Source organism: Zingiber officinale, chromosome 3A (genome assembly GCF_018446385.1).
Source record: "Zingiber officinale cultivar Zhangliang chromosome 3A, Zo_v1.1, whole genome shotgun sequence".
Lineage (NCBI taxonomy): Eukaryota > Viridiplantae > Streptophyta > Magnoliopsida > Zingiberales > Zingiberaceae > Zingiber > Zingiber officinale.
This window is the reverse complement of record NC_055990.1, coordinates 147,321,151-147,346,630: the sequence shown is the minus strand read 5'-3', so window position 1 is coordinate 147,346,630 and position 25,480 is coordinate 147,321,151. Positions and strand designations below refer to the sequence as shown.

The following is a 25,480-nucleotide window of genomic DNA, read 5'->3' as shown; positions in this document are numbered from 1 at the left end:
CACCAAGACTGTGGTTCAAGTTAACCTTAGTCCTTTTTAATCTAACCTTAATTGCCCTGCCGGGTGATCTACTCTTGTTTTACCCATTTCGGGTAGATTAGGTTCAGCTACCCTGCCGGGTAATTTAGTTGGGGGTGCCAGTGAGTCTGGATCCTCCATATTGAGTTTTAATTTCACATTTTGAATTTAATTTGAATTTAATTTTAATTTCGAATTTTGAATTTAATTTGAATTTAATTTTAATTTTAATTTTGAATTTAATTTTAATTTTGAATTTAATTTTAATTTTGAATTTAATTTTAATTTTAATTTTAATTTTAATTTTAATTTTGAATTTAATTTTAATTTGAATTTTAATTTTAATTTTAATTTTGAATTTAATTTGAATTTTAATTTGAATTTTAATTTTAATTTGAATTTTTTTTTTTTAATTTTTAGGATTGTTTTTCTTCTTGCTCCCCCTGGATCATGGCCTCGATATGGTCTATCGAGGTAGTGTATTTGATCCTTCGGAACCCAGTATTGGCCAAGTCCAACTTGATTGACCAAGTTAGACTTGGAGACCCATGCTTGGACTGATTTAACACTTTGTTTGTTTATTAATGATAAATAAGATCTATATTTACTTTTGTATCCCAGCCCAGTTCTGTTGTAGACGGCTCTTTGTGTCCCAAGAATCAAGTCCAAATTCTTGGAGCCCAAAGTAAACCGTTCTAAGGTATTTTCTAAATTTTTAACCTGATTTGTTAGACTTGAATTTTCTTTCTCAAGTTTTTGAACTTGAGTTGGTAATTCAGTCTGACTCTGGTCAGGTAAAGGTTTGATGTTAGCCACTTCTTTAAGGACACTTACTTCCTTTAGAAGTGACTTAACTTTCAGGTTTGACTTAGCTAATTTGCGCAATAAATAGCTACCTAAAGTATTCAACCGGGAAATACTTACAGCGGGGTCTGGTCCTTCGGAAACGGATACGGATCCGTGGCTTTGCTCGGGCTCGGCCTCAGACTCGCTCTCGCATCCGGACACTCACTAATTTCTCCTTCAGACGGAGAAGCCTTTTTACAGTAATGAAAGCTTAGAAAGGAAGAAGCTAAACAAAACAGAAAAGCTCACAAGTGTTGTATCAAGAATTTCTTGTTGTTATAAAGCTTCTGGACCAAGACTGTATTTATATCCTTGGTCGGATCGCCTGGAAGGGGATAAAACTTTATCCCCTTCACAATGGATCACGATCAAACACGATCTAGATAGAATCATGTTCTGGGCGCCCGAACCCTTAAAGTCAACAAGGTTGACTTTTTCGATCTGGGCTCTCTGCTCTGGTTCTGCTTGCCTCGGTCTGGGTCTTCTAGAACAATTTTACTCATAGGCTTATGGTTCATTACATAATCTTCTTCTAAAAATCGAGCATTAGTGTTAACAATGATCTTCTGATTTTTAGGATTATAAAACAAACCACCTTTCGTTCCCTTAGGATATTCTACAAACAGACAAACTTCTGTACGTGATTCCAACTTGTCAGTATCTCCTTTCAGCACATGTGCTGGACTACCCCATATCCGAATATGAATCAGACTAGGCTTACACCCATTCCACAATTTCATGGGAGTAAAGGGTACTGATTTAGAAGGTACCATATTCAGAATGTACACTATTGTTCCAGAGCATATCCCCAAAACAAATCTGATAATTCTAAATAACTCATCATCGATCTAACCATTTCCATAAGAGTTATATTCCTTCTTTCTGTCACACCATTCTGTTGGGGTGTACTAGGTGCAGATAATTGGGATTGAATCCCGACCTCTGATAAGTAATTTCTAAACTCTCCAAAGAGGTATTCGCCACCACGATCAGAGCGTAGTGTCTTGATACTTTTACCATGACATTTCTCTACATCAGCCTTGTACTCTTTGAACTTATCAAAGCATTCAGACTTGCAGCGCATCAAGTAAATGTACTCATATCTCGAATAGTCATCTATAAAAGAGAAAAAATATTCAAAACCACCTCTTGCCTAGATAGACATAGGACCACACAAATCAGAATGAATCAGTTATAACACATCTTTGGCTCTATACCCTTTGGCCTTAAAAGGTCTCTTGGTCATTTTACCTTCCAAGCAAGATTTACAAGTTGGAAAGTTTTCCAACACTAATGAATCCAAGAGTCCATCGACTATAAGCCTTTGAATCCTACTCAAGTTAATATGATCAAGCCTTAGATGTCAAAGATACGTTTGGTTCATGTCCGAAGGTTCCTTTCTCTTATTAGAATTAGAAGATGTGTTATTACATTCCATTTCTTACTTTGTGAGAATAATTGGATTTAGAGTATACAAATTACCTAGTAATGCACCAGAACAGATAATAACCCTATTTTTCTTGATAACTATTTTATCATCAAAAGAAATAGAATATCCATCCACAAATAGTTTAGAAACTGAAATTAAATTTTTTCTAAAAGTTTGTACATAAAGACAATTTCTCAAAACCAAAGTTATATTCGTATCGAATGATTAGTAGACGTCTCCCATTGCAACAGCCACCACTTTCGTAACATTATCCATGTAGACGGTTATCTCTCCCTCATATAGTCGTCGAGTTTCCAGGAACCCCTGTAATGTATTGCAGACATGATCAGTGGCTCTTGTATCTACACACCAGGTGTTGGTAGATAATACTGCTAAATATGTTTCAACTATAAGAGAATAAGATATACCTTTATTGTTCTGATTCCTACGAGGATAGTCCGCCTTCCAATGTCCAGACTGCTTGCAGATAAAGCACTTGCCCTTTGGCTTCTTTACTCCATCTTTTAGTTCAGTACCTAGAGATTTATTCACCTTCTTTACTAAGCCAGCCTGTTTCTTTTTCTTCTTACCTTTCGACTTAGAAGTAGAAATATTTTCAGCAAAGTGAATCTGAGAACTATGATAAAATATACCTTCTGCTGCCTGAAGTTCTGTCAGAAGTTTCACCAATGTATAAGCCCTTTTGTTCATGTTATAGTTTAGGCGGAACTGCTCAAAACTTCTGGGTAGCGTTTGGAGAATAATATCGATCTGGATTTCCCTATCAATTTCAGCTCCAAGGATTTGTATTTCGTTCAAATAAGCCATCATCTTTAGGATATGATCCCTTACGGGTGTCCCCTTTGACATGGTGGATGTTATTAATTTTCTCATTGCCTCTCGTCTAGCAGCCCGATTCTGGTGTCCGAAGAGTTCCTTGAAATTGTTCATCATGTCATAAGCAATTGGTAAGTCTTGATGCTGATGTTGCAACACATTTGACATTGAAGCCAAAATGTAACACCGCGCCATCTCATCTGCCTTTACCCATTTCTTATGATACTCAATCTCCTCTTCACTAGAATCACTATTAGGCACATTAGGGCAGACCTATAACAGTACAAACTTATAGCCTTCAGTAGTTAGGACAATGTCCAGGTTTCTTTTCCAATCTATGTAGTTGGGACTAGTAAGTTTGCTCTCTTTCAGAATAATAGCCAGTGGGTTGAGAGTCATCCTAAGAATCACAAAATAAACTTTTAGTCAAGTCTCTAAATTTAGAATAATATTGATTCCTCAAACAATATTATTTAAATTTACCAACACCTCAAAACACTATGAATTTTGCATGCCACGTTAGTGTAGACGTATACAAATTTAAACATTTGTAAGAAGAGGTTTTACCCATTAATTTTATTATTTTGTCATCCTAACTTTATGACAAATAAAATTAATAGTTGGTATTCCTTTGGTCACACAAATAATAGCAGTGCCTCCGTTGGAGAGAATACTATTAAATGTGCCTAAGTGTGTACCATTACTTAATACTTAGTCTATTAAATAGGATTGTGTCCCTTCAGTTGGAGAAGATCACATGCTCCTAAATAATTTCCTATAACCATCCATAAAGGAAGTTTGATCTAGTGATCCGCAAACAAACTCATCCGTTGTGGAGGGAGGCACTCAGAGCCAACACGTAAGTTTGTTGCATCACTTACAAACCAGTAATGGAGACTGTGGAATTTATTTACTAATCCCTCTCCCACTTAGTTTTTTAAGATGAGGATTTTATCATGCACACACACATCACAGCAAATAAAAGCAATAAATATGAAAAAATAATTTTTCAACTATTATGGCCTTTTCCATCACTGTCCTCCGTGTGCTGTCAACCCTAGCTGTTGCTATCTTTAGCCACCGCAATTGGGTTTAGTCGTCGCATCAATCTTGCTTCCTTTTCCGCTGCGTCTCTGGTCCTCAAACAACACCACACCTCGTAAGGATACGATCGGCGACAAAAAAATAGAATTTTACATTTATCGATCCTATATTCCACAAAGGAATGTACATGTAATCTAAATCGAAACAAAAATGTAAAATCCTAAAACTAATACAACTCCTGCTGTATTTAATACATACAATCATGCACACACATAAAATACCCTCGACATGTCCGAGGGTCCAATCACACACAATCACATTAGGGCCATAATAGTTGGATCTAGGATGTCTGCAACCACAGAGTTAAATTTATTTGCACATCCTACTATTATCCTGCCTAAAATATGTATGGCATGTGCATAATTAAACTGAAAACCAAATACATAGAGGCAAACCCTAGCTCTGATACTAATTGTTGGTTGTTACTCAGAATATCATACTGGTTACCCTGTACAAAAATATTGTACAAGTCCTGAACCTTTCTTAACAACCTATTGTGTTCTTTAGAAATTAAATTTGGAATCGCAAACAGAACTTAACATTATTGATTCCAAATTTAACTTATCTGTTCTTAGAGGTTTAGACTTGGATCCCAAATGATGCTTAACATTATTAATCCAAATCCACCTATGCTACAAATTTGATTAAATATTTATTTCAGAGATCGACTTTCAGGTTAAACATGGCGAGGCACTAGGCCTTCTTGGGTATGGGATCATCCACAACTTCCTAGACAAATCCTTTCAACGAAATTCAATATTTAATCTCCTTATAGTAACCCTAGGTTTAACCATTAAGAACAATCGAATCACAAGATCGAAAAACAAAAGAAACACAAAATTGAATCATAAATTCGAAACCTAGAATCGTTAACCTCTTGTGTTTGGTATTTCAAAATCCATACAAAGAAAACTAGTATGATGCGGAACAAGACAACTAGTTATACCTTTCTTTGTAGCTTATAGATCTCACGATCTTCTATCGTATTGCTCTTCTTATCTCGGACGTCGTGTGGGTGACGATCTACCAAGATGAGAATCCACCCAAGCCTCCTTCTCCTTGCAAGTTTCGGCCACCAACTATTCTTCAAAGGAAGCTTTCTTTCTCTTCTTTTTCTCCACAAGCAACCGGCCACCAAGATGAAACAAACCCTCCAAGTGTCGCCGGCCTCAACAAAAGGAGAAGAAAGAAAGAAGAGAGGAGAGGGCCGGCCACCAAGGAATTAGAAGAGAGGAATAATAGATGTATTGTTGTAAGGTGAGGCACCTCTACCCTCTCTTTTATATTCCTTGGTCTTGGCAAATAAGGAAAGTTTTAAACATAATTAAAACTTCTTTATTTTTCTTGCCAATGGCTAATAAGGAAAATTTAATTAAAATTTCCTTTTAACCTATCTTGTGGTCGGCCCCTACAAGTCCTCCAAATAAGGAAAATTTTAAACACAAAATTAAAACTTCCTAATTTGTTTCCAGAAATTTTTAAAATAAAAATTTCTCTTTTAAAAATTCCCTTCATGGTTGGTTATAAAAGGAAACTTTTATAAATTAAAATCTCTCTATTTAAACATGTGGATGATTAAAATAAGGAAAGTTTTCTCTAAAATTAAAATCTTCCTTTCAATCTACAAATAAAGAAAGACATTAAACCTTTCTCTTAATCCTTTGTAGAAATTATAAAAGGTAAAATTTAATTTTAAAACTCTCTTTTAAATCATGGCTTCCACATAAGGAAAGATTTTAAAATTAAAATCCCTTTTATTTTATTGTGGCCGACCACCTAAGCTTGGGCTCCAAGCTAGGGTCGGCCACCACTTAAACCCTTCTAACCTTGGTTTGGTCAGCCCTAGCTTGGGCTCCAAGCTAGGCTTGGCCGGTCACCTTAGGGTGGGTAAGAAGTTGGGTTTGGGTGGGTATAAGACTTTATAAATAAGAGGCTACGACAGGGACCGAGAGGAGGAATTGGTTTTTGTCTCCCGATGAACTTGAGCTTCCCGTGTTCGCCCCGAACACCCAACTCGAGTTCATCAATAATAACTCATACCACTAAAGAGTTATTATTGAATTACCGCACCAATCCCATATTACTATATGGGCTCCTTTTTATCATGAGTGTGTTAGTCTCCCTGTGTTTAAGATATTGAATGTCTACTAATTAAATGAGTTACTGACAACTCACTTAATTAATATCTAGCTCCAAGAGTAGTACCACTCAACTTTATCATCATGTCGGACTAAGTCCACCTGCAGGGTTTACATGACAATCCTTATAAGCTCCTCAAGGGGACATCACCAACCTATATTATTAGGACACAGTTTCATTTTATAATCAACAACACACCATATAAATAATATCATTTCCCAACTTATCGGGCCTATTGATTTAACGGGCTAAATCGCACCCTTTGATAAATTAAAAAAATAAGTATTAAGTATATGTGCTTGTTATTATATCATGATTAAGAGTACACATTTCCATAATAACAGAGGTATTGTTCTTTTATATAGTCAGTATAAAAAGAAACTACCTCAAATGGTCCTGCTCAATACACTAAGAGTGTACTAGTGTAATTTTATAGATAAGATAAACTAATATCAAATTACACTACGACTATTCTAATGGTTTGTTCCTTTCCATCTTAGTCGTGAGCTACTTTTTATAACCTATAAGGAACTAATAACATGATCTTCTGTGTGTGACACCACACACCATGTTATCTACAATATAAATTAATTGAACAATTACACTTAACATATAAATGTAGACATTTGACCAATGTGATTCTTTATTTCAAAATAAATATTTACAAAAAGCTAGGCTTTTAGTATACACTCTAACAGCTTTTGTTGGTGCAATCGACCTCTAGGGTTTCGATGTTTGACAATATACCTAAGTTTGGTCAATTTGACCAAGGGTTGACCTAAGCAGGACTTGATATTTGGGAGAAAGAAGTCTAGTCGGACTAGATGACTAGTAAAGGTAAGTCATAACCAAAGGTTAGGGAAAGTGGAAGTCTTGGTGAGTGAAGTCAGACCCTAGTGAGTGAAGCTAGGTGGTGGAAGTCCCGGTGAGTGAAGTCGGGCCATAGTGAGTTAAGTTAGGTGGAGGAAGTCCCGATGAGTGAAGTCGGGCAATGGAAGTCCTAGTGAGTAAAGCTAGGCAACCCTAGGGAGGTAAACCTAGGTTATATGTGACCAGTGAATCTTGAATTCTGTTAACACTGCTTTACTGTACTGTTTTTGTGTTAACTCAGTGTTGTAGGGAAGTCCAGCTAGGTCGATGGGCTGACTTGATAGCTGACACGAAGTCCAGACGGGTCGACGGGCTGACCGGACGTCTGGCAGGTAAGTTAAAGTAAGTCACTAGAGGGGAGTGACTTGTGAGTACGCATTCCCGGTTAGGGAACTTAGACATCGATCCAACTTAGATCCATTTCGGAAATTTAAGTTGAGATCATGACTATATTCCAGTCTCAAGAAGACAGAATCTAATTACTACTATGTTTGATTATAAATTATGCTAACTTCTGTTTTGCAGGGTAGTTTAACTTTTATTTTGCCTTGGACTAATATTTTCTTGCAGGAAAAAGAATTTCTGGAGAAATGTAGTACGAGCGCCCGGAAGGCAAAATCTATCTCGTTGCAGATTTGGAGCTCACTGATTGGCCAGACCTACATCACAGTCCGGGCGCTCGGATCCCTTCCGGGTGCCCGGAGCATGCCTATAAAAAAAGCCTCCACGGAGTATGAAAAACAACAACTTCTTCAACTGCTCTGCTACGCTCTGCCCCTGCGACGCTACAAAGCTACTCCGACAACTTGCAGTTCAAGGTTTGTTTTATTATTGTTGTCGGTATTTCGTTTTAATAGTTCATGTACCTTATGTTGTAATCAATTTGCGAACTATTAGTGATTGTCCAACGAAAGCACTCAACGAGTGCGGGCCTTGGAGTAAGAGTCGACGAAGGCTCCGAACCAAGTAAAATTGATTCTGTGTTAGCATTGTTTTGTGCTTTTTTTGCTGCGTACTCGCTTCAAATTTTTTGATCGCTATTCATCCCCCCCCCCCCCCCTCTAGCGAGCTCTATGATCTAACACCTTCGTGTAGCTCAAGGAACTTCTCCCAAAGCTCCTTTGCTGAGTTGTAGGTGCCAATTCAGTTGACTTCTTGTGGTAGAAGGACGTTCGACAGATGGAATTCTACTTTGTCGTTTGCCACGTAGTCGGACTACTCCTTCTTTGTCCACTAGTATTCTTCCTTACCCTCGGGTGTTACAAAATTGAACTTCATTATTAAAAGTAATTCAAAGTCGGTTTTAAAGAATACCTGCATTCTCTTTTTTCATCTAGTGAACTCCCCCTCAAACTTTGGTGGGTATATGCTCGGTCCGGCCATTGATTTGATATTTCGATCGGCGGTTAGTCCTCCTGAAGCGTCTTGACTTTGATACCACTTGTTGGGACCGTTGGCCAACTAGAAGGGGGTTGAATAGCCCTGCACAAAATCAAAACAAATGAACCCTTCTCGGACTTAAAAGAACACTTGCATAAACAATAAGTAAAAGAAACTGAAAGATAGAGAATCAGAGAGTTTTACTTGGTTATAACCGGGGAAGTTATTAATCCAAGAAAATGATGCACACTAATTCCTTTTTCAGGTAGAGAAACCTCTTTACAGCAATGAAAGCTCATAAAGAAAAAAGCTAAACAAAATAGAAAAACTCACAAGTGTTGTATCAAGAATTGCTTGTTGTTATAAAGCTTCTGGACTAAGACTGTATTTATAGTCTTAGTCGGGGCGCCTGGAAGGGGATAAAACTTTATCCCCTTCGCAAAGGATCGTGATCAAACACAATCTAGATAGAATCACGTTCCGGGCGCCCGGATTGGTCCGGGCGGCTGGACCCTTAAAGTCAACAAAGTTGACTTTTTCGATCCGGGCTCTCTGTTCCGATTCTGCTCGCATCGGTCCGGGTCTTCTGCTCCGACTCCACTCGTTTGGGTGATTTCGAATATCCGAAATAGGGCTCACCCGAACCCAACTTCCGATCTTTTCGAGCAACCTTCCGCTCTGGCTTCTCGTCCCTCGGAAACGCCATGCACTTCCTTCTCATTCGCCCGTGTACTCTTCCGCAACACCTCATCCCTCGGACGCACCGAGCCCGTCGACTCTCTTCCATGTTGTCCTTCTTGCTAGCTACGTCTTTTGCTCAACTTCTTGTGCTCCTAAACTCCTGCACACTTAGACACAGGGTTAAACACAACATGACCTAACTTAACTTTCTTGATCACATCAAAACAACCTTGAGGTACCAACAAAAGGGAGGGGAGGTTCTGACATATGTCAAGAGTTGAAAAGAGGTAATTAAAAGGGAGGGGATGTTTTGATAGGTATCAATGGTTGGAGGATAGGTAATTTAAAGAGAGTAGAAGATTTTGACATGTGTTATGTGTCAAGGGTTGGAGGGAGGAATGATTTAAAGGGAGAGAATGTCCTGGCATATGTCAAAAGTTGGATGGGGGTAATTTAAGTATCGAATTAGGAAGGTAATTTAAAGGAAATGAGAGATTCTGACATATATTAAAAATTATATAAAATAAAAAAATAAAAAATTTTGATAAAAAATAATAAACAAAATTGATTAAAGAAATAAAACTAAATAAAAATTTAAAAATAATAAACAAAATTAATTAAAAAATAAAACTATAATAAAATAAAATAAAATAAAAAATATATATAAGTATTAATGAAAAAATAATAAACAAAATTAATTAAAAAAATAAAACTAAATAAAAATTAAATAAAATTTAGAAATATATAAGTACTAATGAAAAAATACTAAAAAAATTAACTAAAAAATAAAACTAAATAAAAATTAAATAAAATTAAAAATATATATATATATATATATATATATATATATATATATATATATATATAAGTATTAATGAAAAAATAATAAACAAAATTAATTAAAAAAATAAAACTAAATAAAAATTAAATAAAATTAAAATATATATATAAGTATTAATGAAAAAATAATTTTAACTTATTAATTAAAAAATAAAACTAAATAAAAATTTTAAAAAATTAAAAATATATATAAGTATTAATGAAAAAATAATTTGAACTTATTAATTAAAAAATAAAACTAAATAAAAAATTTTAAAAAAAAAAGTAGAAAGGTCATTTGAAGTTTTTTTTTCTTTTTAGGTTTCGAAAAAATTAATTGAGTTCGCTTCAGTGATTTTAGGAAAACATTAGAATTAAACTAATAGGGGAATTGATAAAATAAAATTGAGGGGTTACATAGTCTCAATCAGTCAATCTCCGTATATTTTCATTTTATTCTTTGAGCTTGACGAGACGACGGCGAACGTTCGTTTCACGCCTGCGCCCACCCCTCTTTTCCTTCTCCTTTCTTCGCTTGGCTTGACCGCCTTGCGGTCCCTTTCTCCTTCTCCTCGTTCGGTCCACGCACGCCTGCAGAAAATATCGAAGCTTCCGAGAAGAAGATCCGTGTGAAGACCGCCACAGCGGAGAAGGGAGCGAGTGGCGGAGCCCGCCCACCTCAACGTCTGACTTCAACAATTCTTTCCCTTTACTTATAATGATACACAATTGAACTTCTAGAGGATTGGAAGAAGGTAAAGGAGAATTTTTATTCTCGCGGTGGGAAGTTTCCCGTGGGTTTTTTTGATTTAATTGGCCGTTGGAATCGGGGAAATCCAGTCACGCTTTGCTTGCTGATCGGCGGAGGACGCTAAAAGGAGTTCTTGTTCTTGGCCTGTTGATCGATAAATTTTAACGAGGGAGGAGTAGTGATATGTGGAGGGCCAAACAGGTATGGTATTGAATTAGTATGGGAGTGATTGGACTTTTGGATGCTCGTCATGACGCTTTACGTCGTTCGTGAGTCTTCCAAGGTCCTCGTCTTCCCTAAAAGATTAGTATTTTTTTTCCCTCTGCACTTTGGTGCAGGGCGACTTCTATCGCTCTTTTGACGTTTTATTTGTTTTGATGGTTGCTTTCGTCTTCTGTTTTGCAGCTATGGAAGAGGGTTTTCACGGAAACTTCTGTGGAACTTAAGCTTCTCAGGGAGAAGTGGAAGCTATTGCTAGCCGGACTCATATTTCAGGTATTTTCTTTTTTGTTGAAATCTCAGGTATTATTTTTTAGCGTTTATTCTATTTTCTTCAGTGTATTCCGGTCTTGGATTGTGATACCAGAAGTCAGTTTTTCTTTTTCATTTTATATTTTTCTGAATCGTTTTTCTGATAGGGCAGTCTTCTTGAGTTGTGCAATCTTCTTTTTTGATTTATCGATCCTAATCAGATATTTAGTTTTTATCTCTTGATGCAAAAACAGTCATAGTTGCAGATGGCTAATAGCTTTAGCTTGCTTGATATTGTAATTTGTATGGTGCCTCCTTGGAAAATTCTGTGCTTCCATGGATTATCTAATCGTGTGGAGACATTGTTAGCAAGCTGTTTTCTTTTGACCTCGGAAAGTTCAACATTAACCTCAACAATTGAACTTATTGACCTCACAGAATTAAAGAATGTCTGGATCTCTTCGAGTATAAATGGTTAAATTTATGCATTATTCTCATCTCATTGTCATTAGCACTAATATTTTGTTGACAAAATTTTGTTATCATTCCCTATCGTTTTCATGTTTGTCTTGCTGCTGTTGTCATGGTTGTTTGTGCTTTTACCAATACTTTCCTTTTTTCCATTCTTTTAATTGTGGAGCAATGCCATTATTCTTATAGAAGTAACTGTATGTAATTAATGTTTATTTGATTTTTCTTTAGTATATTCATGGGTTGGCTGCACGAGGAGTTCACTATCTACATCGACCTGGCCCAACTCTTCAAGATCTTGGGTTTATGATCCTTCCGGTGTGTACAACTGCCTAAGCCTAATTGACCCCAATTATTTGCTAGATGTTGTTCATGGTTTATGTGATATCGTATTCTTATAATTTAGTTTGATTTTAGGAACTAGGGAGAGAAAGAGGTTACATCAGTGAGACTCTTTTCACTTTCCTGTTTCTGTCCTTCGTACTGGTATGCATTTCTGTCTTTTTGTTTCTTATGTGTTCTAATTTACTGCATAGATAGTTCATGCCATAGGAAAAATATAAACTAGAGAAGCAGTGTGCCTTTAATTCTCGAGGTCGTGCCAAACTCAAAACATCATCACTCAACATGTTGGCAAGCAGCTCATAGAAGCTTTTTCATCACAGGGTGGCTGAAGCTAAATTATCTTTTGACTCTTTGTATTGTTGTGCACCATTCTGGTTTTTCAGCATTTTCGTTCAACTTTTTGTATCAGAGATATCGCATAATCATCAGTTCATCTTAAGCCATATTATTTTCTTAATACATTAGAATTCTTGTCTCATATTAATCCCTCAATTTACTCCACTGTCCCTCTTCTTTTTTTTTCCCCTGCAAATCCACATGCATGCGAAATACATGCAACCAAGGCTACTGTGCGCTGTCATATTGTCCTGCTTACATTGTAGACATGCAATTTTATGGTTTTGTATGATGATTATGATGTGATAATTGTATGCCATTTCAGTGGACCTTTCATCCGTTTGTTTACAGCAGCAAACGCTTCTATACTGTTCTGCTTTGGCGTAGGGTTTTGGCTTTTCTAGTTGTAAGTTGCCTTCATTCTATTACTTGCTTTTATCCCTGATTTATGCCATATAATGGTAAGTGATCCTTTCAGGCTTCTCAAATGCTAAGAATCGTAACTTTCTACTCTACCCAGCTTCCTGGTCCTAACTATCACTGCCGCGAGGTATCTGTCTGAAAATAGCTTGTCAATACAAATTTGTCACAACCACAATAATCAATTTGTATCACACTTTCCTTATTCAGGGATCGAAGCTTGCCAGACTGCCTCCACCAGAGAGTGTGTATGAAGTACTCCTTATTAACTGTGAGCTTCTACATCCTTGACTACATCCTGAATCATTAATTGAATCATTCCTGTATTAGGTATTTACCCTGTTTTGTCTTTCTTACAGTTCCTCATGGAGTCGTATATGGTTGTGGTGATCTCATATTTTCATCCCACATGATATTTATACTAGTTTTCACCATTACATATCATAAATATGGCTCTAAAAGGTAAACTTCTCACTTTTAATTTTGATGATGATGGTTATGATCCAAAGGCAGGACTATACAACTGTTGCTGATTAGTGTTTTTTGAACCCTGATTTTCATAACTGCAGCTTGATTAAGTTTTTTGCTTGGGTCATTGCCATCATTCAGAGTTTGCTTATAGTTGCTTCCCGTAAGCATTACACAGTTGATGTAGTTGTCGCATGGTAGGTTGAATGAGATCCTGTTGTTTCCTTTTGTATCTTTCAAGCTTTCGTGTCAGCAATTGGATTAATTTGCGATCAATATTATTGTAGGTATACAGTAAATTTAGTGGTATTCTTCATCGACAAGAAACTACCAGGTGCATATCTGTCCTCTACTTTGACCATCTTATATATATTTTTGCATATTACAGATTGATATATACATCTCATATTCTTGTGCAGAAATGCCTGACCGTTCCAGTGGCTCCCAACAATTGCTGCCATTGAGCGCCAAGGAAAAAGATGGAAAGTTTAGAGAAGTTAGAGAAGATAGCAAGTTACTGAATGGAAATTCAGTAGATGCAGCTGATTGGGTATGACATATTTGATCAGAAATATTTCTCTCAGCTCTAGAACAGCCGATAAACACTGTTATCTTTTATTACACATGATCTATCTACACAGATTTATTTTGTGATATCAAATGACACCGCGTTTTCTACTCGTTATACAATTGTTAATCCTCATTCAAACAAGAAAGTAAAGCACACGCTGCAAGCTCAACACTCAAAAAGCTTTTTAGTTCCTTAAAATGTTAATGTTCCAGTTTGTCTTCCTACAAACACTGACGACATTATATTATGATTCATAACTTTCCATTTTTTATATCCATTACACCCTTTGTTGATTACTAAATGCAATTATCCGTGTATTCTCAAATCAGAGGCCAAGGATGCAAGCGAATGGTAAGCATGAAGATGGCAAGCACATGCACTCTGAATCTGCTCTAAATGGGGCATAGGAAAAGCCACTGGGAAGTGTACCGCTCCAATTTTGATCTTGAAATGAAGCCTGCAACCTTTTTTGGTCCTTTTTATCTTGTTCATATATTTTTTTTATTTCTCAAAATTTGTAACGATTCTTTATGCAACAAGAAAATAAATGTAGACTTCCTCGTCGCTTTAAACTGCGTTTCCTTGTGGAAAAGTGAAGTGGGATAATAATAATAAAAAAAAAGGGTTTCCATCTAAACAGGGAGATTGTTGGTTCTCTACCGCAACAACCCTCAACCATATTGTGTGTCTTTCAGCACAAAAAAGCATGCTTTATATACTTATGGTGTCATAGAGAACCAAAAATGTTTTTGATGCTGATGCTCAGTTTGGGCTATGTCTAACATTAATGCTTAGGTATATAATAAGGTTCGAGTCATTGTCTATAGATAATAGAGTAATGAACAAAAAGAAGATACACATATGAAGGAATATACACAACCCATGTGGAGAGTAGTAGTATAGGTTAAGAAAGATAAGTTAATCCCGATCCTTTTGAAGGACTATACACAACCCATTTGAAAGGTCAAAAGTTTTAACTCATATCACAAATATAATTATTTATTTGACAAATTTAAGATCTATTATTTTTTAAATGTAGGAACGGATGAAGCTCAGATATTATAAATATTAAAATTTTAATTGATGATGCTTTATCATTTTCTATTTTGTTTTCTTTAATTTATTTTTTTTTATTTTTCTATATTTCTATTTTACAAATTTTATATTCTTCTTCGTTTTCTATTGACTTATGAGCAAAAATTCAAAAGATGCCCCCAAATTAAGGGAAATATCAAACATATGTCCCTTTTAAAAAATAAAAATAAAAATCAAATGTATGCTTCATTAATGATTTTACTTTGAAATTAAGTTTTAACTTAACATTATTCTAGTAGTTAACGAGTAATTACTACAATATGTATAATTTATCCAGTAGCTACTATCAAGTATAGAAGTTATCCAATAATTGATATAACGTGTTTAGGATAAATTTAGGGGTTTACATCTTGTAGAAGATACTCAATAGTTGGTATAACATGTAGAAGCTATGCATTAGATGCTACAACATGTTTACGTTGGGTTTAGGATTTTGGATAAAGCTATCCAGTAGATATTACAATGTGTTTAGGGTCAGTTTAGAGTTTACACAGTATAAAAACTATCTAGTAACTATTAGAATGTGTATAAGCTACTTAGTATCTGCTACAATATGTTTATGGTGAGTTTAGAATTTAGGATTGTAGTAGTTACATAATAACTTTTATAACTATTTTAAAGTGATTTTGATAAATTTTAAATAATTTTGACCAAGCTAATAAATAATATTTTACTATTATAATGTTCATAGACCTTAAATCTTTAACCTTATATCCTAAATTATAAACCTTAAACTCATCTTAAACATATTGTAATAATTACTAGGTAGTTTTTATATGTTGTAATATTTACTAGATAGTTTTTATATGGTATAAACCTTAAATCCTAAATCTCAAACTCACTTTAAACATGTTGTTGTAACACTTAATGAGTAACTTTTATACGTTATAGTAGCTATGGAATAAATTCTATATTATATATATTATAATAGTTAACAACAACTATTGTAATAGTAATATTTTTAAGATAAAATCATTTAAAGTACCTCCTTTTAAAATCTTTTATTTTTTTTACCACAAACGGCCTTTTATGATTTGTAATATTTGATATCTTTATATATATATATATATACATGACTTAATATGACACCTAAATGCCTTTCTATTAAATGACAGCATGCCAAGTACAAACGAATTGGTTCAGTCTTTATATTTTTAGGAAGTAATGGGCCTGTTAACAAGTGGAGGTCATCAATCTTTTTGTCTCGATCCTATTTTTTTATATGTGAAAAAAATAATTAAAAAAATACCACAAGTCCACGTAATTGGCGCCTGGACGAAATTTCTTATGTTAAGAGACATAAAAAAGTTGATCCTGTGAAATTAAATAAAACGATATATTTTGGTAGGCTAACGACTCTCAAAAGCCCATATACTCTTGGGACCCTAAACCCTAAAAACATCTTCGTAACATTAACGAGTTTAAAAGCGCACGAAACCCCAAAAGCTCCAAACCGTAAGAGGCCGGCTTAAGGCATATCACGCGGATCCGCCCTGCTAATTAAACCGCGGTAGAAAAGTCTACGCCGCTCTATCCTCCCGATCTACGTGTAGGCCTTACGCGCCGCGCGACCCCACCAGTGACCTGCGAGAGGGCACTCCTGCCACACACACAACATCCTCGCCGTTCGCCGCCACTTGTGGTAGTCTTCCGGACTATTTCCCCCCTTTTCCGTTTCCCACCTTTCCCATTTTCGCGTATCGACGGTTTTTTCTCCACGTCCAGTTGCGGGCGGAACGAGTCGTCGCCGGGGAATCGTTCCGAAATTTTGAGTTACAGATGATTCCGAAGTTCAATGCTTTGGCTTTTAGCGCAGACGATGCTGCCTCTGCCGCCGTCGGCAGCAGCCGCGCGCGGTGGTGCCGGATAGGCGCTTCCGTTTGCCTTATCTTCGTCCTATCCTTTGTGTTCCTTGTGCACACGTCCTTTGATTACCGCTTGTACTGGTCGTTTCGTTGCCACGGCTGCATCGGTAGCGGCGAGGTTCAACTCGCCCCTGCTACCGCCGCCGCCGTCGCTCCTTCTCCTGCCTCCGTTGATCCCTCCCCTACCAATCTCTCCCACATCGTCTTTTGTATCGGCGGATCGGCGGCCACGTGGACCCGGCGGCGCGGCTACAGCGCGCTGTGGTGGCGCCCGGAGCGTACCCGCGGCCACGTATGGCTCGACGAGGCTCCGCCCGCCGGGGCGTGGTCAGCCAGCGACCCCCCGTTCCGCGTGTCCGCCAACGCCTCGCGGTTCGGGAATCGAGCGGCGCCGTCGCGGATGGCACGGATCGTGGCGGAGTCGCAACGGCTGCACGCCCAGGACGCGTCCGTCCGCTGGTTCGTCATGGGCGACGACGACACTGTTTTCTTCGTCGACAACCTGGTGGCCACGCTGCGGAAATATGACCACGACGAGATGTACTACGTCGGGACGCCGTCGGAGAGCGTGGAGCAGAACGACATGCATTCATACGGCATGGCCTTTGGCGGTGGAGGTTTCGCCGTCAGCGCCCCCGCGGCGGCCGAATTCGCCAGAGTCATCGACGGCTGCCTCGACCGTTATGCCAATCTTTACGGCAGCGACCAGCGCGTCCAGTCCTGCTTCACCGAGCTCGGAATCCCGCTCACACGCGAGCCCGGATTCCACCAAGTAAGCCATTAATTTACCCATCATCTCCCATCCAACTAACGATTCCTGTTGTGAATTGCGATCTCAATTATTTATTGGATCTATCCCTAAATTCACATCGGGGCGATTTCAATTTTCAACAAACGCTTTTAATTATATTGCAGCTGGACCTACGAGGCGACGCGTACGGGCTTCTGGCGGCGCACCCGGTGACGCCGCTGGTAACGCTGCACCACCTGGACTACTTGGCCCCCATCAGGCCGGGTGAGGGGGGCGGCCGGCTCGGAGCCCTGCGCTCCCTGATGGAGGCGTCCCTCTTCGACCCGGGCCGCATCCTGCAGCAGTGCTTCTGCTACGAGGCCCAGCGGGGCTTCGCCTGGTCCGTCTCCGTGTCCTGGGGCTACACCGCGCAGCTGTACCCGCGCGCCTTGCCGGCCACTGAACTCGAGGTCCCGCTCCGCACCTTCAAGACCTGGAGGAGCTCTAGCCAAGGGCCTTTCACGTTCAACACGCGCCCCCTGGCGGATGACCGGCCTTGCGAACGCCCGTTCCTGTTCTTCCTCGGGGGCATAAGGGAGGGCAAGCGGAGGCCCGACGGGACCGGAACCACGGTGTCGGAGTACTCCCGGTACCCGAAGGGGGAGGCAGGGCGGTGCAAGGAACTGCCCGGCTTCGACGCGGCCTCGCGAGTGGAAACCGTCAAGGTGATGGCGCCCAAGATGGACATGGCTTCGTGGAGACGAGTAAGTGCTAAATTACTTAGCTTTCATGGGGGAATACACTCCACGCTTTATCTAAATGACCCGAGGTGGGATTGAATTGGATGCCAGGCTCCGAGGAGGCAATGTTGCCAAACGCGGTGGTCGCGGTGGGGGCGGCGGACACTGGAGGTGCGAATAAGAAATTGCCGGCCGGGAGATCTAACGCCGCCCATGTAAATTTCCGACGACGGCGGACTGATGCACGAGAGGAGGAGCGGCTTCTGTAAAAACTCAGGATATGAGGTTAAGGCCTTTTAGATTATACAAGTCTTATTCATAATCACATAATAAAGATTATTTCAGTTCAAGTAAATACATTTCAAGCATTATGTGGCGGCTTCTGTAAAAATCAGGATATGAGGTTAAGACCTTTTAGATCATACAGGTCTTATTCATAATCACATAAAAAAGAGTAATTCAGTTCAAGTAAATACATTTCAAGCGTTATGTATAATAAATTAAAAAAAAGTTAATTAGAGTTGAATTTTGTATTGGCTCGAGACACCCTGATACAGAATGTTATGAGCTGATTCCTCCCCTTCTTTCAAAATGTAAGGTTCTCAGCATATGAGATTAGCTTCCTATTAGTGTTTTAATATATATTTGCTCGGACTTAATGCTCGGACTTAAAGTCAGTTGGACCATTTACAAGGGACAATATATAATCTGTTAGAGAATAACATATATTTATCGAAGAATATTTTGATATTTTGACGTATACATATAATGGAATCTTTTTATGAGGATGGTTGTACATCTTCGATTACCTAATATCAAGTATTCTCAGTTGTATTATTGCGAAAGTTATAAAAGATGGTTCATATACATGTAATGTAAGCTTCTTCGAAAGATGATTGCATATCTTCCATACCTTGACACAATTTGATATCAGGTATTCTTTGTCATCTTATTAATTGCAGAGATCGTGAGAGGCAGTATAAAAAAGATTCTTTCTGTTGGTTAGATACGCTCACATACATGCGCATCCATACTACTCTTGTACTGCTCCTCTTCTTCGACCCTTTTTGTCATTGCTACTGTTCTGACTTGAGCATCAGAGTACATGCACCAGGAACCCCTTCCTGGTTCTCTCTTTAAGCTTCCCCTTTGCGCTCTCTTTGGTATACGCAAAGAGGATCGCCCAGTGCTATCTTCCAGCTCATTCTTCTCTTAGACAACATTGGAGTCGCCTGCCCAGTACATCATCTCCCTCGATTTCAGGCGAGATCAAATTTAGCGTCTGCATCATTTGTAGGAACTTCACTTGAATCTGAACGGCGGAGATGAATGAAACTGGACAAGTCACTATAGTTACCTTGCCACAAGAAGATCTGGAGTTACTAATAGCTGCCCGGGCGCAGAAGTTAGTGCAGCAACAACAACAACAAGCAGCAACCGAGGTCTTTACCAAACGACCCGACTGCCTCGAGGGAGAGCCCTCATATCGAACGAGGGACCCGAGTAGAAGGTCCAATTGGGCTCCATCTGGTTCCTCCTCCACCGATGATTGGCTTCATGCAAGCGTCTGCACAATCGATTAGTCTTCCGCCTGTACCCCCGTCCATGGTCACGTATCACCAGACATTGTTTCGCACGCCCTCTAACGAGACGAGCCTAGTGAAAAGGCTCCAAGGATCATCTTTTGAGGATGCACCCGCTCGGGATTCTCAAAAGGGAGAAACTCAGGTCCCTAATGGTTCCCCCCGAGTGAATAAACTTGTCGTTCTCTCAAGAAATTTGGGAGGATAGATTGCTAAGCCATTTCCGACCCTTGACGATCGGAGAATACGGAGGAGCTACCAATCTAAAAGAACATCTACTCAAGTTTGAAAATGTAGTCATCCTTCACTAGTACACAGATGACGTTAAGTGTCGAGTGTTTCTCATCATTCTTTCCGGTGCGGCACAAAGATGGTTCAACTGGCTCCCTGTCGAGTCCATTTGCTGCTTCAAAGATTTTCGTAAAACCTTTCTGCACCATTTTGCCAGTAGCAAAAGGTATTAAAAGACCAGTTTGAGTCTGTTCTCGCTCAAGCAAGGGGCTAAGGAATCCCTGCAAGCATACATCAAACGATTCAACCAAATAGCACTAGATGATCCGTTCATCACTTCCAAGATATTAATAAGTATCTTCTCCCATGACCTTTTAAAATGAGAGTTCTTCCAAGTCCTCGTCAGAAAGCTCATAAAGGACTTCGATGACCTGTTGAGGAAAATGATCAAATACATTAATACATTAATGTAGAGGAAGTCCATGTCATCCTAAAAAAGGAGGAGACTGTCTCAACTCCGATCGACCAAGCCGATCGGAGACTACCATCGTCTCCGGAATGCCCTAGAGACCCTCGCCCAAATCCCCCGCCGGTTTCGGAAGAGAGAGCAATGGGGGAAGTGGATCAGTCACCATTTGAAAGGCGTAGATATTTTTTTGATTACCATCAATCCTCTCACCATGCTACTAGTGATTATCATCAGCATGCCAAGGGGCTTCGTCGAATGGTGGAGTCAAGAGAAGCGATTAAGGGATCATCCTCGCTCCCCTCTCAAGGATCTCCCTCAAGAACATAGTGGGAAGTCTAATGTTCAGACTAAACATCTGATCGACATCCTCATTCGAGATAAATTTCAATCGATCGTCCACTCGGTAACTCCAACCAGTAGCTCAACCATACCAAGCGACTCCTGTGTCCCTGTTTAACAACTTGATATTATTCTCTCTTGCCAGCTCGACGATAAGTCTAAAATTTAGATTTTATATTTTATATTTTAAAATATATCTTTATTTTTAACAATGTGGAAAGTCCAATCTCCATGACATTCGAGTCATACACTGTGTCTCCAGCTCTCCAAAACATTCTGGTCATACATTGTGTCTCTAGTTCTCTAAGGCATTAGAGTCATACACCATGCCTCCAAGTTCCAAAGTATTCTGATCATACACCGTTCCTCTAGCTCTCCAAGGTATTTGAGTCATACACTGTGCTTCTAGTTCTCCAAGACATTCAAGGTCATACACTGTACCTCCCACTCTTTAAGGCATTCGGGTTATAGACCGTGCCCATGTTCCAGACTCTCGTGTCGCTCGGCTGAGTTATAAGTGACTCTGCCCTTGCGTCTGTCTCAGACTCTCGTGTAGCCTGACCGAGTTATAATCGAGCCTGCTCTCATGCCTATGTACCAGACTCTCGTGGCGACTGATCGAGTTATAAGTGAATCTTCTCTCGCATGCATGTCCCAGACTCTCATGCCACCCGACTGAGTTATAAACGAGCCTGCTCTCGCACCTACATACTAGATTCTCGTGCTAACTGACTGAGTTATAAGCGAGCTTTCCCCTCATGCCTATCCCAGACTCTCGTGCCGCTTGACCGAGTTATAAGCGAGCTTACTCTCGCGCCTATGTTTCAGACTCTTGTGTCATTTGACCAAGTTATAAGTGAGCATGCTCTCACACCTATATTCCAAACTCTCAAACTGCTCGATCAAGTTATAAGCGAGCATGCTCTCGCGCCTATATTCCAAACTCTCGAGCTGTTCAGCCAAGTTATAAATGAGCATGCTCTCACGCCTATATTCTGGACTCTTGTATTGTTTGGCCAAGTTATAATCGAGCATGCTCTCGCGCCTATATTCCGGACTCTCTTGTCATTTGGCCGAGTTATGTGAGCATACTTTCACGTCTATATTCTAGACTCTCACGTCGCCCGATCGAGTTATAAGAGAGCATGCTCTATCGTCTATGTTTCAGACTCTCGTTCCACCTGGCCGAGTTATAAGCGAGTATGCTTTTGCGCCTATATTATAGACTCTCATGTCATTTGTCCAAGTCATAAGTGAGCATGCTCTTGTTCTGATATTCCAAACTCTCGTGACTTTTGACCGAGTTATAAGTGAGCATGCTCTCGCGCTTATATTCCTGACTCTTGAGCTGCTCGACCGAGTCATAAGCGAGCTTACTCTGGTACCTATGTTCCAAACTCTCGAGCCGCTCGGCCGAGTTATAAGCGACCATGCTCTCGAACCTCTTGTTGGGGATCGGTTAGCCGGCTTGAAGGGGGGTTGGATAGACGACACCCCCAAATAAGCGCTTCTTTCTACAATGTTAGTGCGCAAGCGGAAATACAAACAAACAAGTAGAAAGACTAAAACTAAGAAAGGAAATGCAAACCGCTAACACGTTCGTTTACGTGGTTTGGAGATAACTTGTTCCTACTCCACGACGTGTTCGTAAGGTGGACGATCCCTCAATCCGTCGGTGGATTAGTCCCCGGCAAATTCCGGCTAGCTCAACCTCCTTGTGGGTGGAGAAACCTCACCACAACTCTAACCAAGACCTCTTGGCACACAAAGATCTCTTGAGCACAAAAGACTACAAATTAGACTTTAACCAAGTCCAATTTTGTCAGCTATAACCAAACTCCCAAGCTTTGGTTATATAGGCCGCGGGTTGAAAACTCCGCCTACCAGTCGACTGCCAAAACATGCAATCGACTGCTCTCTGTGGAAATTCGACCGTTACATCCCAACGGCTCGATACCAGTCGACTGCTAAAACTTGCAGTCGACTGGTGCAGTCGACTGCTAAAACATGCAGTCGACTGATCCACACTGAGTCACTGACCGAACGAACAGAACCATTCTGTTCGCACCCAGTCGACTACGTGGTCGACTGCACCAGTCGACTGCTAAAACATGCAATCGACTGCTACAGTAGTGCTACAGTAACGCTACAGTAAAATTCTAAAACTAGGATTTTATTCCAAGTACAATCTCTCGTGCACTCGTACCCTCACCCTTATGACTCACTTGATGCTTCTTTGCAGCCTTGACCTCTTTCCTTCAAGCCTACTTCCTTTGGCTCTCGTCCCTCGGATGCATTCATGCCCGCAGCTCATCCCAATGTCATCCTTCGCGTATGCGTCGAAGTCGCTTCCCTCGGCTCTTGTCCTCGCTGCCTTGTCCATGGTCTCTCAGATGCTTCATCCTTCACCAGACCCGAAGCCATCAACCTGAGTCACATGTGTATCCTGTAAACCTGCACAACTCAAATACACATATCAAATACAAGGGTGAACCTAACTTAAACCCTTTGCCCAAAGACCAAAACACATGGTCGCATGGACTATTGGGATTGCTCCAACACCTATGCCCTAGACTCTTGAGCCGCTTGGCCGAGTAATAAGTGAGCATGCTCTTGCATTTATGTCCCAGACTCTCGAGCCTCTCGGTCGAGTTATAAGGGAGCATGCTCTCGCGCTTATATTCTAGACTCTCGTGTTGTTCGGTCGAGTTATAAGAGAGCATGCTCTTGCGCCTATATTCTAGTATCTCGAGCCGTTTGGTCGAGTTATAAGCGATGACTGTAACATTAATGGGTGATTAGAAGCATGACCATCTGGTCGAACCAACCGATTGGGTTATTATGTGGAAATAAAACTCGGGTCTAGTCAATCGACCACAAACCTTCTTCGACTAGACTTGGATGAGAGGTTAGTGATATGGTATGTTATGGGTGGATCCAGAGGTAATGTAGAATCGATTATCAAGATGATGTGATAGTTAAAGTCAAGGGGAGGTGACAATCAAAATCCAAGTATACGTATCCGAACGAATCACCTCTCAGAAGTAGGGTTTCCAACATAAACCCGAGCGTGCATAGAGTCGGTCAGATTTACAGGGCCCAGATCCCCACTCTTCCAATGTAAGGTTCTCAATATAAACCCGAGCGACCCTATAGCCTATCGGACATAAGGGGTCAGGCCCTAAAGCCATTCGGGAATACGGGCTTAGCTCCCCACTTTTCATGTGCAAGTCTCTCAGCGTATATCCGCCTAGAGGCAGAGCCGGTCGGACTACCTTCAAGGGACATCATTGTCAGGAAATTGCAACAATCTGTTTGAAAATAACGGTTACCTATTAGAGAATATTCCAATACTCTGACATATTTATGCAACGGAACCTTCTTATGAGGATGATTGTACATCTTTCATTATTTGACATTATATATTCTCAGCCGTATTATTACGAAGGTTATAAAAAACGATTCATATACATGTAACGTAAGGTTCTTCAGATTATGATTGTACATCTTCCATCTCTCGACACATTCTTACACTAGATATTCTTTGTCGCCTTATTTAGTTGTGGAGGTTATAAGAGGCAATATAAAAAGAGGTCCTCTCCGTTGGCCAGGTACGCTCACTTATGCGCGTGCGCATACGCATCCATACTACTTTTCTACTGCTCCTCTTCTTTGACCCTTTTTGTCAGTGTTACTGTTTTGACTTTAGCGTCAGAGTGTCTGCACTAGGGACCCCATTCCTGGTTATCGCTCTAATGTTCCCCTTTCCTCTCTCTTTGGTATGTGCAAAGAGGATCGCTCAACACTATCTTCCAATACAAATTCTTCTTCCAGTCAACATTAAAGTCACTTGCCCAGTATATCATCTCCTTCGATTTTAGACGGGATCACACACAAATAAGCTAGTTTTTTCTTTAAAAAATATTCTTTATTTTTATGTCAATTAATAATTGATCAATTTAATCAGCATAAAGAATCTCTAGTTCTTAATAACAGAATCGTATATTTCAAGTATGATAAATGTTAATTCAAAGCTATATAATCTCGACTATTAAATTATATTTAGACGTATCGTAGTACCATATATTTTTTAAAATTATATGAAAATATTATAAAAGGTTAATACAAGAATAATCGGCATATTACCAAAAGGATTATGTAGAGTATGCTATTTACTAAAAGACGTATCATGCTTTTACAAGTACTAAAAGGCGTATTATAAAATGTGAAATTCCTATTATACCCTTCCCGCCAACATGATATTTTCTCACCCCATTTTCTAATGCTTCCTAAGTACATTGAATTATTTAGATTTAAAAAAATCATTGATGGTTCGGATGTTGATGGCGTCAATATATTTCTCTATTCCTAGTTATTGCTCTAATGTTCTCCTTTCCTCTCTCTTTGGTATGTGCAAAGAGGATCGCTCAATACTATCTTCCAATACAAATTCTTCTTCCAGTCAACATCAA

General features: G+C 39.5%; 2 protein-coding genes across 3 annotated transcripts; both read left to right on the top strand.

Moving 5' to 3' along the window:
• Positions 1-10,556: 10,556 nt before the first annotated feature.
• Positions 10,557-14,593, top strand: LOC122052717 (phosphatidylinositol:ceramide inositolphosphotransferase-like). Of its 2 annotated transcripts, none has more exons than XM_042614389.1 (12): positions 10,557-11,157; positions 11,280-11,369; positions 12,048-12,134; positions 12,234-12,302; positions 12,823-12,903; positions 12,976-13,047; positions 13,128-13,188; positions 13,277-13,379; positions 13,487-13,582; positions 13,673-13,719; positions 13,805-13,935; positions 14,286-14,593. In XM_042614389.1, the coding sequence occupies exons 1-12, from the start codon at positions 11,116-11,118 to the stop codon at positions 14,361-14,363; spliced, it is 957 nt and encodes a 318-aa protein (XP_042470323.1). In that variant the 5' UTR covers positions 10,557-11,115; the 3' UTR covers positions 14,364-14,593. The 2 variants fall into 2 exon arrangements, with proteins under 2 accessions (XP_042470323.1, XP_042470325.1); XM_042614391.1 differs by having other exon boundaries at positions 10,558-11,075.
• A 2,021-nt stretch (positions 14,594-16,614) lies between these two features.
• On the top strand, positions 16,615-18,854 carry LOC122052716. Its single transcript, XM_042614388.1, has 3 exons — positions 16,615-17,688; positions 17,832-18,410; positions 18,498-18,854. The coding sequence occupies exons 1-3, from the start codon at positions 16,831-16,833 to the stop codon at positions 18,603-18,605; spliced, it is 1,545 nt and encodes a 514-aa protein (XP_042470322.1). The 5' UTR covers positions 16,615-16,830; the 3' UTR covers positions 18,606-18,854.
• The last annotated feature ends 6,626 nt before the right edge of the window (positions 18,855-25,480 follow it).

What these genes read in the sequence shown, in the direction of transcription:
- LOC122052717 (XM_042614389.1), top strand. Translation starts at nt 11,116, where the DNA reads ATGCTCGTCATGACGCTTTACGTCGTTCGTGAGTCTTCCAAG. An exon ending in TCGTTCGTGAGTCTTCCAAG is followed by an intron (nt 11,158 to 11,279) that starts GTCCTCGTCTTC and finishes TCTGTTTTGCAG; the next exon opens with CTATGGAAGAGGGTTTTCAC. An exon ending in GTTGATGTAGTTGTCGCATG is followed by an intron (nt 13,583 to 13,672) that starts GTAGGTTGAATG and finishes ATATTATTGTAG; the next exon opens with GTATACAGTAAATTTAGTGG.
- LOC122052716 (XM_042614388.1), top strand. Translation starts at nt 16,831, where the DNA reads ATGATTCCGAAGTTCAATGCTTTGGCTTTTAGCGCAGACGATGCTGCC. An exon ending in GCGAGCCCGGATTCCACCAA is followed by an intron (nt 17,689 to 17,831) that starts GTAAGCCATTAA and finishes ATTATATTGCAG; the next exon opens with CTGGACCTACGAGGCGACGC. An exon ending in ACATGGCTTCGTGGAGACGA is followed by an intron (nt 18,411 to 18,497) that starts GTAAGTGCTAAA and finishes ATTGGATGCCAG; the next exon opens with GCTCCGAGGAGGCAATGTTG.